This window comes from Miscanthus floridulus, chromosome 17, assembly GCF_019320115.1.
Source record: "Miscanthus floridulus cultivar M001 chromosome 17, ASM1932011v1, whole genome shotgun sequence".
Classification (NCBI taxonomy): Eukaryota; Viridiplantae; Streptophyta; class Magnoliopsida; order Poales; family Poaceae; genus Miscanthus; species Miscanthus floridulus.
Genome location: NC_089596.1, coordinates 60,058,931 through 60,086,833, shown reverse-complemented (window position 1 = coordinate 60,086,833; position 27,903 = coordinate 60,058,931). Strand labels below are relative to the sequence as shown.

Here is a 27,903-nt window from a genome sequence, read left to right as displayed (position 1 = left end):
AATGGCCTAATCATGTCAAATGAAACTCCCACTAAGACTGGACTAATTTTTTAAAAAACGAAACTGGCCTAATATTTCCAGTCAAGAGGCAGGGAACAAAACCTAAGATGCTGAAAAAAGGATGGTCTAAGGCATCTTTTATTAACGAATGAGGTTCTGCTAATTACAGAGCTGCACAGATTAGCTACAAACTGTCACCACGAAAACCCTATGTACACGGTATTCACAATATTTACATGCTATAAACTGCTACTGTTTCCAAGAGAGCTCACCAGAACGGACACCACCTGTGAAACAAACAAGCAAAAAACAGTAACGTACAGTCAAAAAAAAAAAAGATGGCTGACCCAAAATTACAGAACGGGGGGGGGGGGGGGGGGGGGGCAGGCGGGCAGCCGCAAGAAAAGAAGAAGTGCGAAATAGATTCATACCCGACAAAGTTTTGGCACAAATTTTCGTGTGAAGTCGCTTGGAGTATGAGCTTCTGAACCTGAACCTTCACTGAAAGACAAGGTTGCGCATCTCGGGCATCTCCTGAAGCCAAGTGCTCACTGCCATGTTGGGTCGAGCTACCTGCTCCAGCCAAAGCTGACCCAGAAGAGAAGTCACGCCCTGTTAGCTTGTCACTCATCCGTGCCATCACAGCTACAGCACGCTCATTCAAAACCTCATTGACATCACCAAGTTGATTGACGGGCTGCATGGACAAAACATGAATGGTTACTCATCCAGGTACGTGGTAAGGTTTAGTGCAATCAGACCATGAGGATGGAGAAGAGCAGGCAACCTGTAGCAGTTCCCTCTCACGTGCTCCTCGCTGAGGTTGCATGAGTTCTCGATTAGCCGCTGCTTCTTCACTACTGACAACCGTGTGAGCATGAGCATTACCATAGTTTGACACTTGAGGAACCTCATTGAAATTGAACAGACGCCAATTGATTAACGGGTCATGTACAGATGCCTGGGGAGATCAAAAGCAAAATATTTTAGAAAGAAAGGCCTAATAAGCACAAGATCACCAAGCATGTAGGTAGGTGGTACAAGAAACACACAACGAAGAACTGAAGGGAAAAAGATGAAGTCATCTTCCTATTCTGTTTTCCAAATTATTCCCACTACAAAATCAGACCTTTGTGGAAACATTGGGAGCATCAACTCAAAATATGGTACACAGATATGACAAATTAGTTTGCTACTTAAAATTTCTGCTAAACAAGGATACGAGAATTTCTTTAGTGAGTGGCAACTTGCTTTACCTAATCAAGCTCTTTATTTCTAACTGAATCCAGCCTTAAGAAAAACTAACTCCTAAACATTATTTCTTTTTACTTTTCAGAATTTGTACTGGGAATAAAAAAATCTATCCGCGTCTGAAGTGAAGAAACTAAATATTTGTCCAAGATAGATGCTCTACTCTGGGCCATACGGAAAATAAGGCGATCATCTCACCTCCATCATGGCCATAACGCTGTCTCTGTTTGTGCGAAGGACTTGCATCACATTTTCACAAGTTTTTCGGAATGTACCCTCAATACCGCTAACTTCCATAGCTTTCACAAGCATTCTAGTCAAACGGAATGGTACCTATACCACATTGCAAACTGGTAAGATACTGTCAAATAAAAATGCAATGGCTAAGTCACAGTTAGGAGTACAAGCCATGAACACATTTCTAAATGTTGGGCGTGTCTCCAAGGCAAGAATATACTTTGACCACTAATTTCTCTTATAGTAGTCTATGAATATAAAATCTCAGGCATGGACCTCTGATTTCTCTTACAGTATATTGTCTGACTATAAAATCTTAATCATAAGAAACCACTTTCGAATCAAATGGTGCAAATTTTGTGTAACGCAATCTACACACTGGTATATTAATTTCTGCTCAAAGTTTATAAAGTTTGAATGTTGAAGCACCTACACACCTTATAAAAAGAAATCGAGGGAATAATTAAGGTATAATAATGCACACAGCAATATTACTTACTTTTTCAGGGAACTTTTCTCGATTCATTGAAGCCTCAAAGCAATCTCCAAAGTCAATGTGTAATATTTTTCCACTGAAGCAAAAAGAACAATCTTATTACAGAAGTAACTGCATAATACATACACTAATGGAAGACTAGTTCTGAACATGTACCTATAGCGATCTAACATAAGATTACTTGGATGCCGATCTCCTAAACCAAGCAAATACCCAACCTGAAAATTACCTTTTCAGCATTATAAAGTTATGTAGATTCCATTTGAAAAATCAGAATAAGAAAGTAACTCATACCATGCTCATAACAGCCAGGCTTCTAGCATAGTTTGTGCGGCGCTCAAGCCATACTTCCGAAGTTCGACTCTTCAGCCACAGAACCTGCCACAGTTTATTTATATAGAATGACGCTACAATGTTGTAAATATAAAGGGGATACTCATTGAGAGAAGATACAGCACAATACCTTCGCAAGGTCATTTCCCTCAGTATTTTGCAAAGCATGCTGAAACACTTCCACCTTTGCAATGAGGGGTAAGTGATCATAATCGGGTGCAAAAGCCAACATAAGTTTGTGCTCCTGATTCAAGAAAATCTGGAAAGGGAAACAAACAGTAATTGCTAAATAAAAGAAAGCAAAATACATATAGCTATGAAACAAGAGATTACAGCAGACAAACCTTCCTGGCATCTCTATATTCACGGATCAGAGCATGAAGTGTGTCACAGTTTGGAACCCATCCAATTAAACCACTGTTAGGCGACAAAGGTATAACAGCATATCTTTGGATTGATAAATCCTTCTCTGATGTTTTCCTTGAGTTCTCTAGAAGAGTATTCACCAGACCAAAAAGCTAAATGGAGAAGAAATAAAATTAGATATTGTACAAGAACAAAACTACACAAGAAAAAGGTAAGAAAGAGGTAATATTTATGCTATTTCCACTATCAAGAAAAAAGCATTGAAACTAGTAAATTCTTCTTAAATGAGAATAACTGAATGCCCAAGGGACTCCAGTTCCCTTACTGTGCTTTTCAGAATCACAGTTGGGGCAAGACAGTGCTATTTATGCATATACATTTTTAAACCACGACTAGCTGCCAGTGCAATTTTTCACCTAGTTTCAGAATGAGTATCACATTTATAAATTATAAGGCCCATTCGATGTTTTCTTAATGGACACTTGAACTGACTTTGTCAAAGATTTTGGATTTGTGGTGTCCCTCAGCCTATTTTGGTCTCAAGTAAAAAAGCCAGATCAATACTGCTGAGGCATAAGATAACTGCTCAAATGTAAAGCCTCAGCTGCACTAAGATTTATTTTCGTTTAGAAAAAAGGAGCTGGGCTATCACAATTTTATGGGAACACTACACAAAGATATGAGTGCTAATCAAGTCTATACTACTAACAAAAGGACCATTTAAATCAGTGTAAATACAGACCTGCATTACACGTTCATCTTGCCGCAAATCTTCATGGCCTTTAAGCAAGAATGCATAATCATTGCCATCACTTCCATGAATTGTCAGTTTTCTTGGTCTTTGTTTGGATGTTATAACAATCAATTGGGGAACAAAATACTCAATCGTCACAAGTGGTGAATCTGGAAGTAAAATGTCAATCTAAATATTAGAATTCTATGAAGCAGAATCAAAATCCAGGGTTCTATGAGCTCAAAGGTGTAAGAAACACTGCCTGAACAACAGAGCTATATTAAATATTCTAATCAGTAACTGGATAACCTGCAGCATAAGTTCCTGGCACAGCAAGTTCCAACTTTCGACATTTGAGTAGCTCAGGCGAAACAGACTGAAAGAAAGATTAAATACTTGATCAGGGAAGAGAAGGTAAAAGCACTGCTTTCTCATAATAAAAATAATAATATGCTTACGTGCAAATCGAGAGTTGTAAGACTTGGAAGCTGTTTGTCGATTCTTCTGAAAACATGGTAATACAAATCCCAGGCCTAAAGAATATAGTTGTCATCCTTAGATGCATTATCAACAGAAGACAATACGCAAGCTATCAAAATGGCAAGTTTTTATGTACCTTAGTTAGTTCAGCATCCTCTCCTGTAGCCCGATATTTCGAACAGCATTCATGAGCTTCCAGTAATTCATGTCCATAAGCCTGAACATGTTCTTAATAAACATTAGTTACAAAATGTGTTGTAGATTAAATCCATTTCAAAATATGAAATTAAGCCTTGCTACTTCAATGAGGTGCAGCATGACCTACTGTTACAAAATCAAAACAGATTGAGCAGCTAACATATACCAATTTTTTTTTTCATGAAGTAATACCCAAACGGTATGGTGGTTAGGGCAGGCAACTGGATAAGCAATGAAACATTTAAACTAGAGCATATAATTTTTCATGAAAACAATACCTGAATGAAGGCATTTTCTTTAATTGTCTCAGGCCCCCTCTCAAGCATTGCATGCAATGGCTCAAGTACAGTAAGCATTCCTTCAATATTGTGCTCACCAAAATACATCCTGCTAGCTTCCTCAAGAGCCTCATGCCACATTTCATGCCACAAAATTGCTACCCGTATCAGTTCCTTTGATACAAGTTGTGCCTGGTGGAACAAAGTAGAATTAGAATGATACACATCTATCCTTAGGAGATCCACAACTAATGATGCAGACCTGGTCAACAAGACCTCCACTGTGCTGGCGGATCTTATCGACGACCTCCTGCGCTGCACATTGTCTCAATATACTTATTGATTTGCAGGCAACCAAGAGAGGATACATCAAAGCCTGATTAAGATGGTTCAAAGAGGATAATTAGAAGGTAAAACAAGTCCCTGTTGGGTGTCGGCCAGTTAACAGACATACTGGTTATAACCGGTAGCCACAGTTTCATTGCTACGGGTAATATATAAATCTGTTTGAAAATAAGCTCCAGGGCACTGGAAAATTCGTTAAAACATGGGGAACAAAGAGAAAATGAAGAAAACAATTGTGATCAAGCAATAACAAAGAATAGAAAAAAAAAGCAAAGGAAAAAAGTGAAACATGAAAAGCTAATAACTTCATAGCCACGCACACCATGCAAATGAACAAAGAATGTTAAAATAATTTTTAATTTTGATCCAAAATGAGGATTTCTAGTTGTTTCTAGATTGCTAGATATGGAAGTTTATTTTGCACCTTTTTCCATAGTTAAACTGAAAATGATACTTCCGTACAGCACTATGGTTGATGTAGTGATGTACAACGATGGTAAATTACATGAATAGCCTGCGTATACAATACCAGAAGCACACAGTCACAGAAGAAGTAGCTAACATAATACATACCTGTGGATGCCCCTTTCCAATTCGAACTAGCAAAGATCGTATCAGTTCTCTAACTACTCTAGTGTTCGAATGAATCCTTGCAATTATCTGGGGCAGCACAACCAGCCACATCTCAATCTTGACAAGTGAAAAGCCTTTCTGCAACGCTGTTTGAACTTCTGAGGTAGCCCCATGGTTGAACCAAAGAGTTAACAGACGAAGGATATCCTACACAAACAATTAAACAAAACTCAACTTCAAAAGTCCAATAACATCTAACCAGAATTCAATCAATAAATAAAGCATTAGGGAATGTTATTTTTTCTGCAGTCGAATTACAGCAGGCAGGGTGTTTACAGGCCATGAAAGTTGCAACATCCTGTATCAGCCAACGCTAGAACTTCCAAGTTATCATCAGACTTAAAAAGTGTTCATGTTTGCAAAATTTGGACATCAACTGGAAAACAATGTAATGGAGGGGTAGCAATAATGTATGGGTCGCTGCATTTATCACTGAAAAAACACATAAAACTAGTTTCTACAATGCTTGAATTGTTCAACATAATGAGGCAGTAACTCGAGAACTGTTAGCAGCTAAACTCGAGAACTGTTAGCAGCTAAACAGCTAGCCCATGAAAACTGGATCTGGTGTGCTGAACTGGACCATCTGGTTTTAAGCTCCAACCGGTAGAAGCACAATTACTACTAGTTTTTTAACCTTCCAAACCGTAATTCTCTTTTCCAACCCTAATCTCTGTTCTCTTCGACTCGACAGCGACTTGAGGCGTTCTAGGTGTCCTTTACCGTTACTCTTTCTAAGCAATTGTTACTGAAATCTACCAAAAATCAACTAATGTTTTTCATGTGGCAAATCTTACTTCCATTGTATGCTTGGAGCCATGGACATATTAAACACTTCATAGAAAACAGTAAGATGGCGACAAAAAAAGAAGCAAACTATTACCTACAATAAATATATGCATGAAAAGGTGAATCCTACCATTAAAAGGGTGAGATAAAAGCATGTCAAGGCTGGTCAATTTTGAGTTCAAAAAAGAACCTTTGGTTAAAAGAAAGCTTGCAGAACAGAACTAAGAAAAGAGAAGATTCACCTGTAAGCTATCATCAACCCCTTTCGTAGTAGATGCAAAAGCAATAGAATAGAAATACCCAGTTACTGCTGCAACAACATATTTTCCAGCAATATCTGGTCGGCCTCGGAAAGTATAACGTGACATGACTTCTGTGTTGAACAAAGCCCATGTGTGCCAGGCCTTCCCCCAGTCCTTTGCACTTAGCGTGGCATTATTGTAAGAAATCAAAATTTCTGGAGAGAAAAAAGTACAAATATTGTTTCAAATAAAAGGTTAAAGTGCAAAGCGAGAAAACTGACATTGTTGGTACCTTGAATGGAATCATCATCTAATGCAGGTGATAGTGCCTTCTTCCAGCTACCAAGTGTCAAATAAACACGAGCAATGAGTGGCACTACAGCATTTGACATGGTGCCATGGTTTGTTGATGTTCCAGGGAAATTGCCCATGGTGGTAGCAAGCTGCACAGACAACTCCTATCCCCCAAAGAAAAAAGTATGATGTACATTGTACAACACTTAAATGTGCATTGCAATGTACCATCAAAGTACATGGACAAAAACAAACTTACTTGCAATCTAGAAAATGCATCCCTCCTTTTAAGCTCATCACCAACTGCATACTGGTATTTTAGATAAGCCAGGGCTACTTGTGGATGTGCATGATACAGTGTCAATTCAGGAGAAGATTCAGGATCAAACTGCAAGTGGCGTCAGAAATTTAATTTTGTTATAGAGAAGTTAGACACGCACATTCCAATTATCGATGACTGCTAAGGACCTAACATACCTGTAAAAGTTTGACTAATGTAGATCTAGCCTGACTAATACGACCATTCTTCCAGCAAAGTTTAGCAAATCTTATCCAGGTGTCTCTGTCTTCGTTAGGAGGAAGAACCAACTCCCTGACTGCAAGTAGGGCTTGCCACACCTGAAATATTTTCCGAAGTCAATGCAGACAGTAAATGCAGCACAGATCAGCACTCAATAGCAGAAACATAATATCAACCTCCACATTCCGTTTTGTTCCTTTAATGCGTTCATTCCACATATTGCGAATAAGTTCCCTCCGTCCGTCAGCAATGGGGCTTTCCACAGGAAGAGTGCAGTAATCAATCACCTAATTGACAAACCACTCATTTTTGTTAAAAAAGAGCAACTTTATTCAGAATGTACCCAAGAGAACAAGAAAAATACCTCTTCCAGTTCTGAAAGTTGTTGAACACGCACCATGTTATTATACGCGCGCTCATAACTCTCAAGTACCTGACAAGTATTGTCACATAAAGAGAATATACAATTACGATACAAATAATGAATTTCAAAAGTGAACTGCAATAACATCTTATTGCATCAGTAGAAATACACAGAACAGGTAAGCAAAATAATTAAATCTAGATACAGCAGATGCCAGCTAATTGTAGCTATAACTCATTACAGAAGTGTGAAGACAGATACTGCAACCGAACACAGTCTCCTACAATAAAAGGGGGCTATGCAGGCAAACCAAACAACACCTCATTGCATGCAGTTATACAGCCTAAGGCTATGCTGCATAGGGCGTAATGCAGGCTTATCATAGTGCAGGCAAGCAATCATGCCCTCTGTCCGCTTGGCTAAAAAAAAAGGGCAGACCCAGTGTCGGAGGCTCCCACATGAGTGGGGTCTGGGGAAGGGAAAAACCGAGGCAAGCCTTCCCCCCGCAAAATCTACGGAGAGGCTGCTTCGAACCCACGACCTGGTGACTCAGTGAGACAGCTCTCACCACTGCACCAGGCCCGCTCTCTGTCCGCTTGGCTCCCTGTACAAAATTTCAAATTGTTTTATTCCTAACTATGTATACTGGATCAAACCACCCTGTCTGGAAATGCTTCGTTTTCATAATCAAGGGTGTTTGGGAGTAGGCCAGTCGGAAAAAAATTGAAATGCTTCCTTTTGTTTCTCCCTGTACAAGTTGGTTTCTATGTTCAACTTTGTGGTGGAACGGATGGCATCATACCCCCATGTCAGAAAAATATTTTAAGATTTTTTCGTGATCAGTTTTCATGCATCTTTGTAACCATGGTTATGTCAATATTGGATACTTCAAAGCTATGAAAATAATCATGAAATTCTAATCGTTTTGTAACATAGGATGTCAGCAATCATGCTGTAAAATTTGAACTTAAAAAAGGGCAAAAGCGCAACTTGTACAAGGAGAAACAACAAAATTTCATTATAGGGAAAACTGGGCCAACTTAATAGTTTGGGGGAGTTAAATGGGTCCAAAAATTAACAGGGGGGTAAGTGGACAAACCAAATAGCTGGGGACCTGGGGTTAGTAAACAAACTTTTCCGGTTTCCCTAATTCTAAGGTACATTGCAGGTGAACATTAGGAATTGCACTATAATACATTCATACTGATTGCTTCAGATAGCATCATAAGATCATCCGATTGGGGTACAAGATGTAACGACAAATTTAATAAAATGCTGCACTATATAGTACCACAGATAGGTGATAGGTCTTACCAGTGCTGCAAGTTCTGTAGCTAAACACCGACGAGCTCGCTCAACAAATATCCGAGCTTCATCATACTGTCAAAGAAAACATAAATTTGTCAATGAAAGTAAAATCAAATAATGAAAACGATACAATCACACAAAGCAAGGGGCAATTACCTTTTTGGAACGAACTGAAAGAACTGCCCGGAAGAAAGCACCATTACTGCTTCCATCACCACTGGCTGTTGTGTTACCCAACATACGGAGCTTATTTTCATCCCCATCATCCAGGCGAGAAACATATTCTGCCATATGGTCCCACTCGCCCATATGCCAAGCAGCATTTGCAGCCTATGAAAATAAAAAGAAGTTCAAAGAAATTAGATTACCAATTACCATCTACAACCAAATGGGTAATCAGAGGTATCCACAACCATTGGAGCCATTTCCAGTCGAGCAGATGGTTCTGCACCAGTCCATTGCTCTCTGCACAATGCACTTAAATCTTCCCACCGAGCCAAAGCCGCTAGACACCTCATTCGACCTAAAATATGCATGAATTTTACTTAGTTACCATTATCTTTGAAGGAACCAAAAGACAGAAAACAGGATTTTGTGCTACCTAATGTAGCATCCAGGTTTTGTAAAGGACCAGGTGCTTGAGATGATTTTACGGTGTATGCTTTAAGGGCCTCATCCCAACGGTGCAATTTTTCATACCTGCATTACACAAAATTTAGGAAAGGTCATGAATTGGTAATGGTATTGGAAGCACCATGTTTCTGGAAGAAACTAAATAGAAGAGCAATAAATCTATACCATGATTCTTTCAACTGAACTTCCAAATTCTGCTGTGAGTAAGTCAATATGCCAATAGCTGCCTGAAGAAATAGTGGCAGGTGTCAACAAACTAAGATGATTTTTTTAACCTAGCACATGACATTCGAACCAACCTCATGCTGGTGTAGTTGATTGTTAATATGAATAAGGGATTCAACCACCGTAACAGGATTTGCACCCATCTTCTTGGTGCACACAGCTTCAAACTCCATTTCTTTATAATGGAGGGCTTTTGCAAATGCTCGACACTAACAGATAGTTTGAATGAGTATCATGTGATTGAAAAAAAAATGTCAAACCGCACAAACAGCAGAAGCAAAACTCACCTTCTCAGCAAGTGCACCAAGCAGCCTTGTATCAATAGGAAGTGGCTTCTCATCGTGTTCCATAAACTCTGCCTACTTACAAAATGGAAATATTAAATAAAAGAAATGAATGTCAAATCAACTATGTAAGTTAAACACAAGATCAACTTACTAAGTTCAGCAGTGTAGCAAGAATTTCAGGAGGAACGTTTTGAGATGAGAAGGCTGTCTTGAGACTTCTCACTAGTTGTTCCTGGGCAGATTCACTCATTTGGGCCCAGCAACTTGCAAAACCCGCAGCAAACAACTCACGGCCAACAGAAGGCTGGACAATTTGTGTCAGAAAATACTCATAAGATGAGTGACATATATCAAAAGAACTACTTCACCTGAAGCTGAGCTAGCCTTGCACAAGTGCGTAAAGCTGGAGATGGTGACTCTTTGAGAAGTGCAATACTGAAATGTCTCATCCATTCAGCCCAGTCTTCCCTAGTACTCCTCTGAGAAGCCTCACCGGCACTCCGCAACCGGACATCATCGACCTGGAGCAGTCAAAAGACTTAATTCTAAAAATACCAATAGAGATAGAGGCTACACGTAAAAGAGAGAAGCATTGCTACATGTCAGACATGATATGAAGAAAAATCAAAACAGAACACTGATGTATATCCAGAATAGCTTATATTCTTCATGGCATTCCAGAGATCTTTTTGCAACTATTTGTTTGCTGGGAGTGGGAAAAACAACTTCCTACTTATGCGCAACACATTTTTATTGATGGGATAAGTCTCATGTGTGGGCTGGTCTTTGTGGGGCTGTGCTGGTCACATGGTCCTTGTGGCTGCATGGTCTGTTTTTAGGACAGCATCTTAGACTAGAGGACAGCATCTTAGAGGACAGCATCTTAGCATCTAGGACAGCATCTTAGACTAGCATCTTAGACTAGCATCTTGGCATATGCTTGGTTGGCTAGCAGCCTATAAATATGTACCCCCAACCCCTCAGGTTGGCATGGCATTTGGAAATAAACCAGAAAATTGCCCCAACTCCTAGTGTCATCTTCTCTCGATGAGAGTAAGAATTCTGCTACTACCAAGAGTAAGAATTCAGCGACTAACATTTATCATCACAAATGAACATCAGGAATCCTGTGTGTGGTACAAGCTCTTTCAAATATTATAAGTCATCATATACTAAAAGGCTGTGCCAGAGAATATGGTTATGTCAAAGCCCAAGCAAGAGGTAGAACTATGTGCCTTTTCCTAATACCAAAATCACTGTGATACCATTTAGAATCCATTAAAACATTGTTATAAGCAGTATAGAAAAGTACCATTTTAGAGCTCGTCAAGGCATAATAAAAGACGTAGGGTACAAGAGATGAAATGTATAATGAGTAAAAAGCTAAGCAGGAAATGTATAATGAGTAAAAAGCTAAGCATATTACTTGATGACTTCTTGCTTGTCGCTGTGTTTCATCAGCTATCTCAGAAGGTGGACCATCAAAATCATCAAGGGGGTCACTAATGACATCAGGTGGATATTGTGTGTACTTTTGTACAGACAAGTTTCCAGTGATGAGTAGCTCTCGCCTCAGTAACCGATTTTCAATCTCATCCCATTTTCTGTACTGTAAGAAATGACAAGCATAATTAGACAAACATCCAAAATGGTACAAGCATGAAATCAAAATGGTATAAACATTGGTGTTTCTGCTCTCCTCTTTGTACTATATTCCTCTTCTTAATGAAATGATATCCAGCTCTCGTGTGTTCGAAAAAGGGAAAAGAAGAAGATAAGATACCCGTAAATGGTGCTTCACAAGAATTTTGCGTATTGATGGTATGAAGATAGTAAAGTCTTCTCCAAGGGCATGTGCGAGGCAGCAGAGCGCTTCTGCAGCATCTTTCCGCAGATCATCATTGTTGCTAGTCATAGGAAGATATAAAAGAAAGTTTAGCTAACAACAATTGTGTGTGTGGGTGGAGAGGGGGGTGTGGGGGGGGGGGGGGGGGGGGTGCAAAAAAAACACAGCAAATGAAGCATTGTCATAATGAAAAATAAGCTAATCATGCAAACTTCTTGCAGACAAGCCACAAAATTGTACTTGCTCCATTTATTTTTATAAGGCATATTACACTTTGAGGACATCTTTCAAAGTATGCTTTGACAATTACAATATGCTATCAATTACTACAAAACCAATTGTAAAACACATGTGGCATAAGAATCTGTTGGTGCATCTCTTGTGTGCTAAACATGAATACATTTTGAGAAATTGATTGATGGTCAAAGTTTACAATGTTTGACGTCTCCGAATAACAAGTAATTGACTGGGAGTCCTTTACTTTTGAGTAATTGATTGATGGTCGAAGTTTACCACTAATGCAAAATATACTGAGGACTTCTAGTGTTAGCTGAAAAACCAATATGGTACTGGACTAAATCTAACAGATAGTCGTTAACTCATTGTCAACACTCCGAGCAACAAGAATCAACGCACCATGATAAATAACTTTTTTTTTTTCAAAAGACAGACACCATATAGAAATTAAGAAAGGGCACTTATAGTAAAAAATCTTACCCATCTAAGACAAGCTTCAGATGATGCACTAAAGCCGAAACATGAGTACCAACCTGTTCAGGATACGTAAAATGCACACGATGCGCATTAGATACAAAAACCTAATGTTTGACCATTTTGGTTAAAATTACATAATTTGTTTGACAAAATATCAAGCCCAATAATAGCATCAACCAACCTGAACCTTAGGTATAAGATTAGTCAAAGTAACAATAGCACGCCGTCTGATATCAACCAGCTCCACTTTAAATAAACGAACAAGCACTGGAGCAACCAAGTGCATGTGCTCATCCAAATTTCCTAAATGTCACCATTCAATTCAACATAAGTTATAATCAAAATAACATCCATTGTGAACATGAAACTAAGTGAGAAATGGGGACACACCACCAAAAACTTCAAGTGTGTGTAATATGTCAGGAACATAGTAATAATCATTGCAACGTTCAGCGTCACCTAAGACTTGGATACAACTCGGTAGAATGTGAAGTAAATACATTCTGAACTCATCATTTAAAGCTAAGCATAGTTGCTCAACAAGGTGAAGAACCTGAAGAGAAAACAAATAGTTAAACTATAAAACCATGGTATGAAATACAAGGATCAGAGAAGGTAAACCTTCAGCAGGTAATATAAGAGTGTAAAGACAATTACAGATATGCCAAAAGGTTACGATGATGATTATCCATGCACAAGAAACCTTAAAAGAAAGAAGCAAGAGCACGATGGGCCCAGTTCTTCTCAATGTTCAGAATTAACAATCACTCTAGAAAGAAAAAGGCAACATAAAGTGAATATGCGAACTGATACAGGGTTCCAGCCTAATAATCATCCTATTTCCTCACTAGTGACCCAGTAATGGTTTCCAGTGGTTACCAGCAAGGTCAGGATATGATGATACTGATCACCATTTGAGGCTTACTGAATACTCACTCATACAAGGCATACTTTGGTTAGGCCTGACCACCAGAGGACTAAGGAGCTTACAGAATCAAGAGGATAGAAGAGATATTAAAGAGAGAAAAAGATCACTAGAACATAAACTAAGAATGTGAAAATAAAAGGAGATATGAAGAAGCTCATGGGTCATTTTCAAGCTTTTCTTAGGGTCCAGTATTAGAGAAGGTATGCCACGCAAATTGTAGATGTATTGCATTGAGCCCCATGGGTTGATTATATATAGTGCATAGGACTAATACCCTACGTTAGCAGGCAATGCGGTACAATTCATATCTACACATATGCAGCGCTGGGTAGCTTGGGCTGTTAGAAAAAAATCCAGGATATATATAAAAAGAAATAATGTGAAAATTAACTATCTACCCACCATGGCAGAGAGGAACATGTTAAGATAACTACGTTCTTCCACAAGATACCAATGTCAATTGTTAAGATGAGATACTGTGCACTATGATGGAATCTTTTTTTTTCTCGAACACGCAGGAGAACTGCGTATCATTGTATTAATAGAAGAAAAAAGAGTCATACATAGACCCAAACCCCACACACTACAAAAAGCCATACACTATGATGGAATCTATAAAAGGCCATAGTTTGGCAGACATGCTTATGCTAGCTTAGATGATGGCATGGTCCAAATAGATTTGCCCACTGTATCAACAAAATGCTTGAAGACAATAGAACAAAAGACAGCACGAAAGTCAAACACAATTACCGGTGAACCCTGTGGGCCCTGTATGGTCCGATTTGGTGCAGCCAAGCTGAATGAGGAAGTCCACAGCTCAGAGATGAGGGAAAGTATGTCTTGTAAATATTTCCGGATGTGCTGAAAATAAGTAACTTTAATAAAAATACGCCAGACATTAACTGCAACAGAAAGAATCTAACAATAATTTGCATCAATAAAAAAAGACAGACTACCTGCCGGACAATAGATATCAATGTTCCAAGCTTCCAGGTTATGAACTCTTTTAAACCACCATCTTCGCACATGCGAACAGCACGGAATAGCTCAGGGAGAACCTTTAGAAGCAAAAGACAAAATTTCAGAAATTTATGTGCACTTATCCTATCTCTTCCCAGGAAACACAAGCATGCCCAGTTGTATTACATCCAACCAATTATAATTGAAAGCTTAAAACTACAAAGATTTAAATCATCAATTCAGCCACCACAATTTCTTGAAAATAATGTCTGGACATACTAGGCACAACCATTTGAAATTCCATGCTGAGTTGTCAAAAATAGAAAGATGGAAACACCAAAGCCTGAACATTTTACAATGCAAAGCCAATAATAAGAAACTGTATCACAAATGCTTAAGTGAATTCTAGCATGGTGTCAAAAATTCAGCATTCTTAAGAGAAGCAGTCTAACTTTTATTTCATGTGGCATATTAAAACTTCTAGTAACAAATCATACAGAAGAGATGTATTGATAGTCCAAGGTTTGAAGATGCTTCTCCACATTATTCTTCCTGTGACATTTATTATTGGACAGTGGAAAATGAAATATCGTGGAAACACCAATACTTTTAGAATCACATACAATCATGAATTAGTCCCAGGGATCAAAATACAAAGACTTCAAGAATGCAACAAGCGCTTGTTAGCCAGATCAGTTATGATACCAGGCTTGAAGGTCATCGATGTCTACATTAGTTAAATTTAGCATAACTGAAGCTGAAACATGTGGCTTGCTGTCAATTAGACTACATGGAGCATAATGAAATTTTAGATCCTACTGCGGTCAACACAAGACATATAGGCACTAAATAAATGAAATAAACAAATCTATAGAACAGCATAGGAATGACAGTAGAGCAAAGCAAATCGGGAGGCTCTCACCTTTGGTAAGTATGGAACACAGCCAAGGCCCATTGACTAGATGCCAATTTATCATAGAGAAAAAATAATAAATAAAGTGATTAAATTGTTGAAGAACAAAAGGTTGTTGAGGAAAATAGCTATTTAAAATAGAAAATTAGAAGTATTACCTTAAAAATAAAGATAAGAGAGCCAACCACCATTTGGTGATAACTTGAAAGAGAAGGATCTCGAAGAATTCGCATGAGGGAACTAATTGCAACCTAGCAAAATGGGAATAAGCTGAAATAGGGTAACACCTGAATCTCAGATGTCTAATGAAGGAACATGAAACCATACTGTTGAATAATAGTCCTCGGATGCCGAAAAAGATGGCCAGAAGTCAGTCGGTAACTCTTCCATGGAAACAATATGCTGTGCAGTCTCGATTGTTGGCCGTAGGACCTCTCTATGTTGACCAGGTAGATTATGCTGATTTCGCTTGTGTGCATGAGGGTCCAATGCACCCATAATCCCTAAAACCTGAGAAAAAACATATTGCCTTATTACTTGGCCACGAGTGTTATACAATCTTTTTAAAACTTCAAGCAGAAATTGAAACAAATACCTTCAGCACTTCTAGTCTAGTTGACCATTCCAATTCACCATTCAGCAACTTCAAGAGTAAGCCAAGCAATGGCGGGTACTCGTTATAGGGGGCAATAACATAGCTGGTGAATCACCCATACAAAAGAACATAAATCATGTTCAAGATGCAGTAATACACTTAATATAAAATGGAAATAACTACAGAGGATTATCACACAGCTGTGTTCAATGTTCTTAAGAGTCGAACCATATGCTGGGTAGGAAAACATGTAATTTAGGGAAAATGCAGCAGACTCAAAGAGAGAACATCTACAAATGGCAGAAGCAAAGCACTAGAAGCAGTTCCTTGTCGTAGGAGACCACAGCAACATTAAAGAGACAAACAAGATGACTGCAAAGTACTAGGAAAACATTCAGTGCAGGACATCAAAATAAAGTTGGTGGCAAAAAAACATGACTTTGTAAAAAACCTCTAGGAGAGTCAAGACTTATTGAGGTCATAACTATAGTTTTAGACCTCAGAATTCTGTACTTCCTCCAGTCACAAATATTAACGTTTTGAACTATGCAAAAGTCTCCAAAGCCTAGCTTTGACACTATTTTCTCTTAGAACATGTCCATAAAATCTGACAAACTTACGGAATTATGAAAGTACTTTCCAAAACAAATCCATAAAGATAATTTTCGTGTTTCAAACCATTTTTTTAATGATATTGCAGTTAAAGTTTCACTAAAGTCTTGTTCAAACAGGAAGAATCTGTGACTGGAGGGCATATGTAAAACATGAACAATTATAAGCTCAAAGTGGCAAGAAACTTCACAGACAAACAGGCAAAAATGCTAGTTGCAAAAATCTCGCAACACAATACAGAAACCTATGTTGGAATGTGAAATACATAATCAAGGAGGACACAAAAAAGGGAACAAAGAAGAATATACCCTGTGCTTTGGATAATTTGTCCCAGAGTTGACACAGCCACTTCCCTTTTACTAACAGCACCTCCATCTAAAAGAGCATCCACAACTACAGGCATCAGCTCAGGAAGATATCGCCTCATAGCAAAGCCACCCTATAACGCAGAACATATTATTAAAAGCTGTGCGATTATGAGGACACAAACACCACAAATGGAGGAACAGATGAAGACCAACCACTTTGGCCAGTTCTCCAACAGTGGCAAGCACTCCCGCAGCAAGAGCATTATTAGCATTTGGTCCCGTTCCTTCACACAATCTAGTCACAAGCGCCTAAAACAAAACCAATGTAAGAAGTCAAATTTACAAGATAAACACAAGTACTGATTTCACTTCTTGCTAACCTTGTGAACTGGAGCAATGTAAGGAAGAATGAGCCGTGCACAGCTCCTAATTAAACAACCCAATAATCTAGCACTTTCCTCTCTACACTTGCTATCCATACTGCAAATGACAAACTTTCATGAGCAAAATGCTGGAGCAACATGATGTAACTTTGGAAACCACATTTATTATCAAAAACATCAAACATGTGTGGTTTAAACCTCTGGTCAAGATATGTGAGCAACTGTATAAGATAGCGACGAAGGGCAGGCAGTACATATGCAGGATTCTTTTCAGACAATCGGCCAGCAACAGAAATCGCCAATTCTCTGACATCATATTCCTAAGAATTCAAACAGTAAAATAGATCATTTGTCAACATTTTAAAGGGTCATTGAACATTAAAAATGTACTTATAAGCAAGAAAACAGAATAGGAAACAATATTACAACAGTGCATGTCAATCGTCAAATTTATATAAGTGTACTTCTTAATGAAATAACGCGCAGCCCTCCGTTGTTTGAGGAAAAAAAGTTTGACCGACCTAGTGTATGGGTTCACGTCATGGTTTCAAAGGCGACTAGGCATCCAGGCGGCGCCTAGGAGACAAGGCGCCACTGTTCCCCAAGGCAAGCTTGGCACGCCTGGACACCTAGGCGACTCCTTTGAAACAGGGGTTCACCTATGGACATTGGAACCCATATCTTGTATATAAGCCTCATTGCTTATGGAATAAAGTATATTGTGTCAAATTAAAATCTACTGTAGTACCAGATTTCTCATGGAAGCCATGCAAAATTGGGACTTTGCTGCTTGTTTAGAATTTAAGACACTGCGAATAAAAGCATCTGCATGCAATTGAAAGTAACTCCATATTATAGAATGAACCATATTGAGAACCTTTCTCTGCTCTATTATTTCACAAGTCCTCTTCTTGTGAGAAAGTCATAAATTTACTACTTCCTTGTGGTGGGAGTTAGAATTTCAAACCCACTATTAGCCACCAAAACATCAAAAGGAAATAAACCATACTAAAGGGCGTACCCAGTGCAGAGAGCTCCCGCTCTGTGCGGGGTCTGGGGAAGGGTGTCAGTGGCAAGCCTTACCCTCGCCTGTGCAATGCGAGGAGACCGCGACTCGAACCCGGGACCTTCCGGTCACAGGCGGTAAGACTCTACCGCTTGCACCAGACCCGCCCTTCAGGAAATAAACCATACTATTCCCCTAAATGATGGAACACACATGATTGGTCAGGAAAACAACTTAGTGTATTAGGAGTATACTAAAGGGGTCCAATCTCTGCCATTTAGTTTGTACAACAGTCAAATTAAACACCCCACCATATTTACTTTTATAAACAAAAAAAAAGGGTGAATAGATGTTGCGTTGAAGCTGTGGTAACAGATCTAGCAGGCACCACATAAGATAAGCTGGTAACAGATGTAACAGGCCCAGTTAATGAGATAAACCTGCAGTTCAGTGTACCTCATCATTTAAGGCAACAAAAATTGAAGTCAAGATGTCAGCTTGGGCCAAGAAATCATCAAAAGCTGGATTTCGATACAAAGCCTTGAAGACCGAACTTCTAACACCAACATCAGCATCAGCAACTGCAGCCACAAGAAGTTTCTCCACTATCTGTGGATGAAGGTAAGAACGGGAACAGATATAATTATTATTATTATCATCAGAGCACCTATGGCAAAAGAACATAAAGTGACACACAATAACCAAGTCTCAGATTTTGAAGATTCTCATCTCAAGTACGACTAGTTCAAAACAGGGATTAGATGCACACCAGACCAACAAAATAACACTGATCACAACTCAGTTGTAAAGTACTATATGCATAGCCATTTCCCATTTATGTTTGGTTAAAGGATCCTAGTAGACGTCCAGATTTCAATAAATAGCTCTGAGTCTATCATGTTCTGCCTCCCCTCTCCTCTTTGCTCACATAATCCTCTTCCATACACTTCAACATATTCAGTTCTAATGTTCCATATGAGAAATTTAACTCGGTTAAAATAACTCCATTCAAGCACAACTAAGATATTAAAGAAAGCATGCTGACATGCTTAAAATAATCACATATATTCAGAGAATTGGTAATAACTTCATGAGGGCACACAATGTGGTAAAAGGTTTGTTATTTCCATTTAATTCAAATAACTATTATAGTTAGCCTCCCATGATAAACGTAAGAAGATTAAACCAAGTTTATAATATATTGTGTCTCATATTCCGTGTAAGCTATGCACTTCAAACCAAAGCATGTGTTAATTGACATAGCTGGATATTCCAATGTCTCTAATATGCAGCTTAAACCACAGAGATTAGTTAGTGTAAGGAATGCCAAATTAGCACATTTACTAGAAGTTGCATCAATGGTACTGTTAAAAACTTAAAACTCCATCCATGTTTTTTTCTCAAATGACAGTCAATCCATGTTGTACAGCATAATAATGTACATCTAAGCCACGTCAAAACATGGCTGCCAAAGGGCTACTATGGGTGTGTTTGGTTTCCTGCCAGGCTAGCCCAAGCCTGTCCCTAGCAAGCCAAGGTGGACTTGTTTGGTTGCATACACTATCTAAGCCTGGCTAGCAGCTAGTGTGTTTGGTTGGCTGGTTTGGCTTTGATAGAGTCACATCTTCTTTGTGCAGGTAACTTCACCACCTTTGAGACAATTTGTCGAACACATGGTGAGCGCCACTTAGCAGCGGAGATGGAAGGCGCGGCCGATTCCGGCCGGCAGCAAGGATGGGCGGTGCGGCTTCGCAGAGCCCACACGCACCAGACGAAGGGGCTCTGCTCACCCGGTGGTGGCCGGAGGCACCCAGGCCGCGCGCACGTGCGACCCTGTCGCGGCAGACCGGCGACGGCGGCTTGCTACTGGAGGCTACGGCGATGGAAGCAGACCGGCTTCAACGCTCTACGGAGACGCGGGGAGGTGGAGGAGGGTGGCCGCAGCGCTGAGGAGGGGAGGTGGAGGAGGGTGGCGAGCGGCAGCGAAGCTCCTGCTTCGTCAGCGTCCATGGCGTGGCACGCTCTGGAGCGATAGCCTAGAGCGGAGGAGAGAGGAGAGGGAGCGTGAGGCGATTGAGGAGGGCGATGGGGAGGGGGACCCTGCCCCAAGCGCCCGCATGGCGGCGTGTTCCCGTCATCTTCACCGGTGGACAGGGAGGGAAGGGGAGGCGGTGACGGGAAGCTGAGCGATGGCTAGCACAAACCTGGCTCCCAGAAAACGACCCCCCGCTGCGTTCTTTCAGAGCCTGGCTAACAGGCCTGTTTGGCTTATCGGGGCCTGGCTAGAAGGCATGTCCGGGCAACCAAACATGTCCAACTTGGCCCCATGGAGCCTGGCCAGGGTGGAGGCAGGGAACCAAACAGGCCCTATATGACCCTTCACAATGACTAGAAGCTCAACTCGCAGTTTTTTTTAAAAAGGGCCATGTTGAAGCTAAGTATTACTATTATTTACTTCTGCATAAAAGTACAAACTGTTCCAATGCTGTCCCGTTATTTTCTAGTAACAGTTTATAGTAACATAAAGTTCATAAGTTCCTATGAAACAATATTGCATGACGGATTCTATACATGATTAACTTCACCTCACATAAAAGGTTTGCAAGCACAAGTCCTCACATAAAAGGTTTGCAAGCACACAATTGCAACAACAACAACAAAGCCTTTAAGTCCCAAACAAGTTGGGGTAGGCTAGAGTTAAAACCCAGCAGAAGCAATCAAGGTTCAGGCACGTGAATAGCTATTTTCCAAGCACTCCTATCTAAGGCTAAGTCTTTGGGTACATTCCATCCTTTCAAGTCTACTTTTATTACCTCTACCCAAGTCAACTTCGGTCTTCCTCTGCCTCTCTTCACGTTACTATCTTGGCTTAGGATTCCACTACGCACCGGTGCCTCTGGAGGTCTCCGTTGGACATGTCCAAACCATCTCAACCGGTGCTGGGCAAGCTTTTCTTCAATTGGTGCTACCCCTAATCTATCACGTATATCATCGTTCCGAACTCGATCCCTTCTTGTATGACCGCAAATCCAACGCAACATACGCATTTCCGCGACACTTATCTGTTGAACATGTCGTCTTTTCGTAGGCCAACATTCTGCACCATACAACATAGCAGGTCTAATCGCCGTCCTATAAAACTTGCCTTTTAACTTCTGTGGTACCCTTTTGTCACATAGGACACTAGATGCTTGGCGCCACTTCATCCACCCTGCTTTGATTCTATGGCTAGCATCTTCATCAATATCCCCGTCTCTCTGTAGCATTGATCCTAAATATCGATAGGTATCCTTCCTAGGCACTACCTGACCTTCTAAACTAATATCTTCCTCCTCGCGAGTAGTAGTGCCGAAGTCACATCTCATATACTCAGTTTTAGTTCTATTGAGTCTAAAACCTTTGGACTCCAAAGTCTCCCGCCATAACTCCAGTTTCCGATTCACTCCTGTCCGGCTTTCATCAACTAGCACTACATCGTCCGCAAAAAGCATACACCAAGGGATGTCCCCTGGTATGTCCCTTGTGACCTCATCCATCACTAAGGCAAACAGATAAGGGCTCAAAGCTGACCCTTGATGTAGTCCTATCCTAATCGGGAAGTCATCCGTGTCTCCATCACTTGTTCGAACACTAGTCACAACATTGTTGTACATGTCCTTAATGAGCCGACGTACTTCGTTTGGACTTTATGTTTGTCCAAAGCCCACCACATAACATTCATTGGTATTTTATCATAAGCCTTCTCCAAGTCAATAAAAACCATGTGTAGGTCCTTCTTCTCCCTATACCGCTCCATAACCATGTGCAAGCACAATAGAATTAGCCAAAAAAAAACAGAGAGAAGTGTATGCAGTAACGCAGTACACAGTGATACTGAAGCAGCATAGAGAATATTTCAATAAACTAACATCAAATAATTAAAAACCCAAACAAGGTATGCTTCACCATATGTTACCATCAAAAATGAGATTGACCTGCAGTTAGCTATACCCAAATGAATTTTTACCTAACACTACCACTTATGCATTTAATTTAATTGTCCTTATCAAAATGAGAAATATTGTAAACACATAAGGCAAAGTAGCAATGCTTAAATACATGTTAAACTATAAATTTTCATACGAACCTCCTCCACAAGCCGGCGGCGCTTAGCTCCTCCGATACGATTTGACCTAATTGAACCGAACTGTGAAGTTGAGGAAGCAGAAAGGGAGTGCGCAACTAATTTGCAACAACACAACGAGGCAGCTTTTCTGGTACTGCTATCTTCATCTTCCAAATAAAGTATGACACTCTCTCTAGCGAATTCCAGAAGTTCATGGCCCTGAAACAAATGCATATTTAAGTTTGAAAGACACTACCATAAGTCAGCTTACTAGAGCATTTCAAACCTTAAAGTTGAAGTTTGCTAGAGTCCACAGTGCAAGTTGCACAAGAACAGGACTATTAGAGTCCACAAACTGTTGCAAACTGTTTGACCTGCTTGCTCGACCAACAGAAGCACCTGGCCTTATTGATGACTTTGGTAATGCTTGAGATATACAATCCAATAAACGCTCCTGTATTGTGGGTAGTAAAGACGGGATGCTGTACGGAAATTTTTTTTGTCACATAGCATCCCTATAGTAGAGAATAAAACGAAAGGAACTAATTAACTAAAGCAAGAAAATCTTACCTTGTGCTTATAGACTCGAGTGCATCTACAAGTTTATCAGAAAGACCAGCACAAACCATAGCATCTAGCAGTCCGCTACGAATATGAGGTTCCATTGCAGGACCCATAGCTTTTGCAAAGCTTCCTACACAAGAAATTGCCTCAAGAGATGGCCTTCCTCTGCGAGGAGCAATCTGCACATACAAGCTCTAATAAGCACAACAAATTTCAAGTAAACACCTGAGTAGCATAGGGCTGCCAAAGCATACCGCATCTTGCAAATGTGGAGTAATTGCTGGTAAATAAGGCACAAGTTCAACACCCAGAGCCCCAGCCATTTCTCCAAGTGCAACAAAACCGCTAGCGCGCTCGTCTGGTGTACGTAGAACAAACAAGATATGATCCATGCAAATCTGGAAAGGATAACAATACTCATCATGGAACAGCACAATTTTAACATTCCTATCTTCTACTATGACACTATGTTAAATGGGGAAAGGAAAACAACAGGACATGAAGTGCGGTACTAAGAATAACCTTCAGGTAATTAGTCACAAATCTGTCACGCAGGAAGTGGGCAATTCGAGGAAGAAGTGATGTTATACTACGTCGAACAAGCTGATCTCGATGCTTTAAATAATCGAGGACAATATCAGCCACTTCTCTGTACCGAGACATCATAAACTCCCCCGTATTCCTATAATATTTCATGCAAAATTAGACGATCAGATATTGGACATTGTTGTCAGAACTAAATGATGTTGTCTTACTTCTTTCATGATACACGATGTATCGCTGTTCACAAATTACATAATTAGACATGCATCTCATAATTGAAGAAATGCAATAAGTGTGAAGAGGATCAAATAAGGATGAATTATTCTCAGAGTGATTACTAATATCATGGCATCTTTTTTTCTAAGAATAAGAAAGGCATCCAACCAAACAGTAAATTACCTCAGCAATTCTCCAACAGCCAATAATGAGCCATGAATACTATGAACAGAAGCATTCCTGCCAAGTCCAACTTGTGCGGCTTCACACATGCGGTAATACCTGATAGAATCCAAAAATTAAAACGTAAGCCAGAGAAACCGCCATAATTGTATAGCAGAAGTGAATTGATGAAGAGTTGTGGAAATTGATGTGCTTTGGACACAACAAAAAAAGGCCCTGAAAGCAGAGTTATCCATAACAGTTAGTCCCAAAAAAAAGAACTAGCCACGAAGAACCCCATACATTAAACTTTTAAAGACCACAACAACAACAACATAGCCTTTCAGTCCCAAGCAAGTTGGGGTAGGCTAGAGTTGAAACCCACCAAGAGCCCCAAGTCACGGTTCAGGCACTTCAATAGCTGCTTTCCAAGTACTCCTATTCAAACATAGATCTCTACGTATATCCCAAGCTTTTAAATCTCTTTTTATTGCCTCCCCCCATGTCAATTTCGGTCTTCCTCTACCTCTCCTCATATTATTAGCTTGGCTTAGGACCCCACAATGCACTGGTGCCTCTGGAGGTCTCCTTTGGACATGGCCAAACCACCTCAACCGATGTTGGACAAGCTTTTCTTCAATTGGTGCTACCTCTAGGCGATCACGTATATCATCGTTCCGAACTCGGTCCATTCTTGTGTGACCGCAAATCCATCGCAACATACGCATTTCTGCAACACTCAGTTGTTAAATATGTCGAATCTTTGTAGGCCAACATTCTGCTCCATACAACATAGCCGGTCTAATCGCCGTTCATACAACATACTCAGTTGTTAAACTTTTAAAGACCAAAAAATTAAATGTCAACATGCTCTTAAATCTTGACCAATTAATTTATGAATTTAGACCAGTAGATTGGAAATGCTGGTTCAACCGTTCAAGAGACTGAGGCTTGCAAAAGCTTTAGGTAGAAAGGGTGGCTGGTACGGATCATATATGAGCTTGCATGTAACAAGTTACTAAAAACTTGCATCTATTTCATATCTAGTCAGTCTGCAACTTTTTCTAGTGAACCATTTTCTTACGAAATGGAACTTTTGTAATCGAAGTACAAATCTGTTGGGAAGCAAGCCATCAAAGTCATTGTCTGGTGAGGATGACTTTTTTGGCGCACCAGAGCTAGCTGCACAAGCATGGCTACATACCACACAACAGCTGCAACACAACATTGGTATCATTTATGGCAGCACTTTCCATAACAAAGTACAAACAAATTTCTATTACAAGTGGCTCAAGTGGCTTTGGAAGCTACAAGGTCAAAAACACTAACAACTCACCCTAAATAAAGCTCAAAGCAATTCTCAACATTCGATGAAGTATACTAGTATATATCTTTTTTTTTATTCTTTCCTCTTCTTCTAACAGTTATGGTTTTCAGTTATTTACCACGATCGACTCTTGATAGATTACCAAATACACATTCCAATTGACAAAAACTTACTCTATGTGCCAACTTTGGGTTCATTTATACACATTGTACACAACTTAATTCCAAATTGACAACCAGTTCCCTTAACAAGAAAACCAGAGCGCTACTTCATCAGTGGTTAAATAATACATGCAAAAATGAGTGACTACAGAACTATTCAAATTAAATCTCCAAACCATTTAAAGTGAGTTAACACACATTCTGGTTTAATGACAAATAGATACCAAATTTGCAAAAGAATGTGAACATAAAAATTAGGCTTACCATTGTACACGCCAACGAGTCTCCCGTTTTTCAATAACATGGAGACAAGCACGCAAGGCTTCAACTGCTTTTTCACGAACAGCCTGTTTAGGGTCTCTCAGTGCTACCCATATAGCATCTACGAACTCAGTAACATGAACATTGAAAACTGTTGATGCATTTTCAGCCATCTCCTAAAGTATGGAAAATGTAGATTTGTAGAAATTAGAGAGTAGCACATATGGGAATAATGCTGACATTAATTCAGATACACCAACATAAATCACAAATGCATATATCGTTTTCACAAATCACAAATCTGGGAGTATATATAATACTCCATGATTCTAGTGGCAGTATGTGATCACCCATGACTCATTACAGGGCAGATGCTAGTGGTGGATTTGGTAGAGAGAGAGAAAAAGATTGTATGCTGTGCTAGTATATATATCCAATTCAGCCATGCATCAACGAATGAACAAATGATGCACTACTTTACACACAAAGCCACCCATGTTTAGTAATATATGAAGAAATAGTAAGCAAGACAAAAATTTGTGACTGCATTCACGATGGAAGGCTTATTTGCATGTAAAAGATTGCAAAAGGTTGATCAGTTCAACTTACTTTGAGAATGAGTACAGCTGCAAACCGGCGATATTCCACTCGATCACCAGTAAGCCACCCCAAAGCTGTTTTAATCTTTTAAAAAGAAAGGATGTTGGCAAAAAAATGAAAACATAATTGTCAAGCAAATCTGAGCCAGTATCACTCACCTGTCGCTCCACTTCATCTGCAGTCATTGCTCCCCCCGCTTTTGCTAAATGACCCAGCACTGCACTCGCTGGAACTAGGATTTCAGGGTCGCGCTTCACTTCAAATACATTTCTCAAGAAGCTGGCGAACTTAGAAACTTTGGAAGCACCTTCTCCAAAGGGCATATCAATTAAAGCATCAATAGCACGAAGAGCCAGTAAATTTTCAGCGACATCGTTGCTCTGCAGTAAACTAGATATCTGCTCATATAGCTGATCCATAAACCTTAAAAAAGCTTCACCACTAAGATCTCGGGCTTCCTCCTCAACATGTTTACGGAGCGCAGCAGCAATAACATCCTAGTGCCAACCAAAAAGCACAATTATATATAGCTACAGAATACATAAAACAAAGAAGAGAATATAGTGTACAGATCAGCATGAAGTATTTGTTGACGCCTTGATGGAATAAAAGAATCATGCCAAATACCAAATAGTTCAGAGGTTTAACAGTCCAGAAAGCTTAAACCTGGAAATAAACCCTTCCAGTAACAAGGCCATCGAAGGAGCGTTACAATCAACATACAACGCATATATATACCACCAAAATGGAAGGACGTTACCAATGAACGTAAACCCCACGCGTGCCCCCACCGTTACTAGTTACTACCGTGACATAGAGATAGAAACAGAAGGAGGAGCAACAGCAAGTAATCCAACCAGTATCCAGTATGAAAATCAGAACAGAAACCCACGCCCATCCATCCAACACCAGCCAGAACTAGCTTCGTGGCCTACTGAGCAACAAAGAACTAGTGCAATGCGCACACTCAATTATCCAAGCAAATTAGCATAACATCCCCAACAAACCCACAACAGAGCAAAACCCTAGCCCCAAACCTAGTCGTTGAGTCAAGCTCTAGTCGAAACGCAAAAGTAGAGGACTCTGAGGAATCTGGGGAGGAGGAAAGCGAGGCACGCACCGCTCCAGACGAGATGTAAACCGCGATGTTAAATGCGTGGTCCTTAGCAATCAAATCTGCGTACAAGATGGAATCTCGATAATTTTCAGCGAAACCAAGGGATTCCGTGAGCGCATCCGGGGGAGGAAGCTGGGTGTACCTTTAGGCTTCTTCCCGATCTCCGGGAAGTGCGGCGAGGGCTTCATGGCGGTGTTGGCGGCTCCACAGCCGGCGCGCCGGATAGCGGCGGAGGCGGGGGGACCGACAAGGGTTTAACTTCGCGAACGCGCACGGCAGGAATGGACGAGTTCGCTCTCTCAAATCGGCCGAACGCGCTTGTCCACCGAGACGCCGTCTTGCTCCGTCTCTCTGTCTCACTCACGCGGACGCTCCACGCGAGCAGGCAGGCCGAGGAGGGCGGCGGCGCGAGGAGGGAAGGACGCGCGGCTCAGCGACGGCTCGGCTGTGTGGCGGCCCAGCTGGGCGGCGGCGCGAGGAGGGCGACGGCTGCGGCTGGGCGGCGGCGCGGTTTTGCCGCGCTGGCGGAGAACGGTGAACGGGAGAAGAACGAAGAAGAGAGGAAAAGGA

General features: G+C 40.3%; 1 protein-coding gene across 3 annotated transcripts; it reads right to left on the bottom strand.

Moving 5' to 3' along the window:
- Positions 1-108: 108 nt before the first annotated feature.
- On the bottom strand, positions 109-27,903 carry LOC136518497 (serine/threonine-protein kinase TOR-like). Of its 3 annotated transcripts, XM_066512156.1 has the most exons (58): positions 27,476-27,903; positions 27,337-27,392; positions 26,375-26,713; positions 26,226-26,300; positions 25,620-25,792; positions 23,889-23,987; positions 23,469-23,628; positions 23,201-23,344; positions 22,953-23,125; positions 22,669-22,864; positions 22,404-22,601; positions 18,734-18,886; positions 17,470-17,591; positions 17,269-17,368; positions 17,102-17,197; positions 16,889-17,019; positions 15,969-16,071; positions 15,701-15,883; positions 15,532-15,624; positions 15,383-15,418; positions 14,457-14,558; positions 14,251-14,361; positions 12,963-13,125; positions 12,754-12,875; positions 12,576-12,628; positions 11,796-11,919; positions 11,439-11,621; positions 10,381-10,533; positions 10,164-10,316; positions 10,013-10,084; positions 9,800-9,934; positions 9,666-9,727; positions 9,469-9,566; positions 9,281-9,390; positions 9,024-9,197; positions 8,874-8,939; positions 7,560-7,628; positions 7,372-7,482; positions 7,153-7,293; positions 6,935-7,063; positions 6,674-6,839; positions 6,382-6,596; positions 5,291-5,497; positions 4,635-4,748; positions 4,373-4,564; positions 4,033-4,113; positions 3,875-3,949; positions 3,726-3,792; positions 3,426-3,586; positions 2,662-2,835; positions 2,448-2,576; positions 2,279-2,362; positions 2,141-2,202; positions 1,988-2,060; positions 1,450-1,584; positions 788-961; positions 432-697; positions 109-287 (listed from the first exon to the last, which is right to left on the bottom strand). In XM_066512156.1, the coding sequence occupies exons 1-58, from the start codon at positions 27,519-27,521 to the stop codon at positions 269-271; spliced, it is 7,401 nt and encodes a 2,466-aa protein (XP_066368253.1). In that variant the 5' UTR covers positions 27,522-27,903; the 3' UTR covers positions 109-268. The 3 variants fall into 3 exon arrangements, with proteins under 3 accessions (XP_066368253.1, XP_066368254.1, XP_066368255.1); XM_066512157.1 differs by lacking the exon at positions 1,450-1,584; XM_066512158.1 differs by lacking the exon at positions 27,337-27,392.

Coding starts and splice junctions, on each gene's coding strand:
- LOC136518497 (XM_066512156.1), bottom strand. CDS start 27,521: ATGAAGCCCTCGCCGCACTTCCCGGAGATCGGGAAGAAGCCTAAAG. Junction 17,592..18,733: donor TTGTTGCCTTAAATGATGAG/GTACACTGAACT, acceptor TTGAATTCTTAG/GAATATGATGTCAGAGAATT. Junction 2,363..2,447: donor AGGGAAATGACCTTGCGAAG/GTATTGTGCTGT, acceptor AAACTGTGGCAG/GTTCTGTGGCTGAAGAGTCG.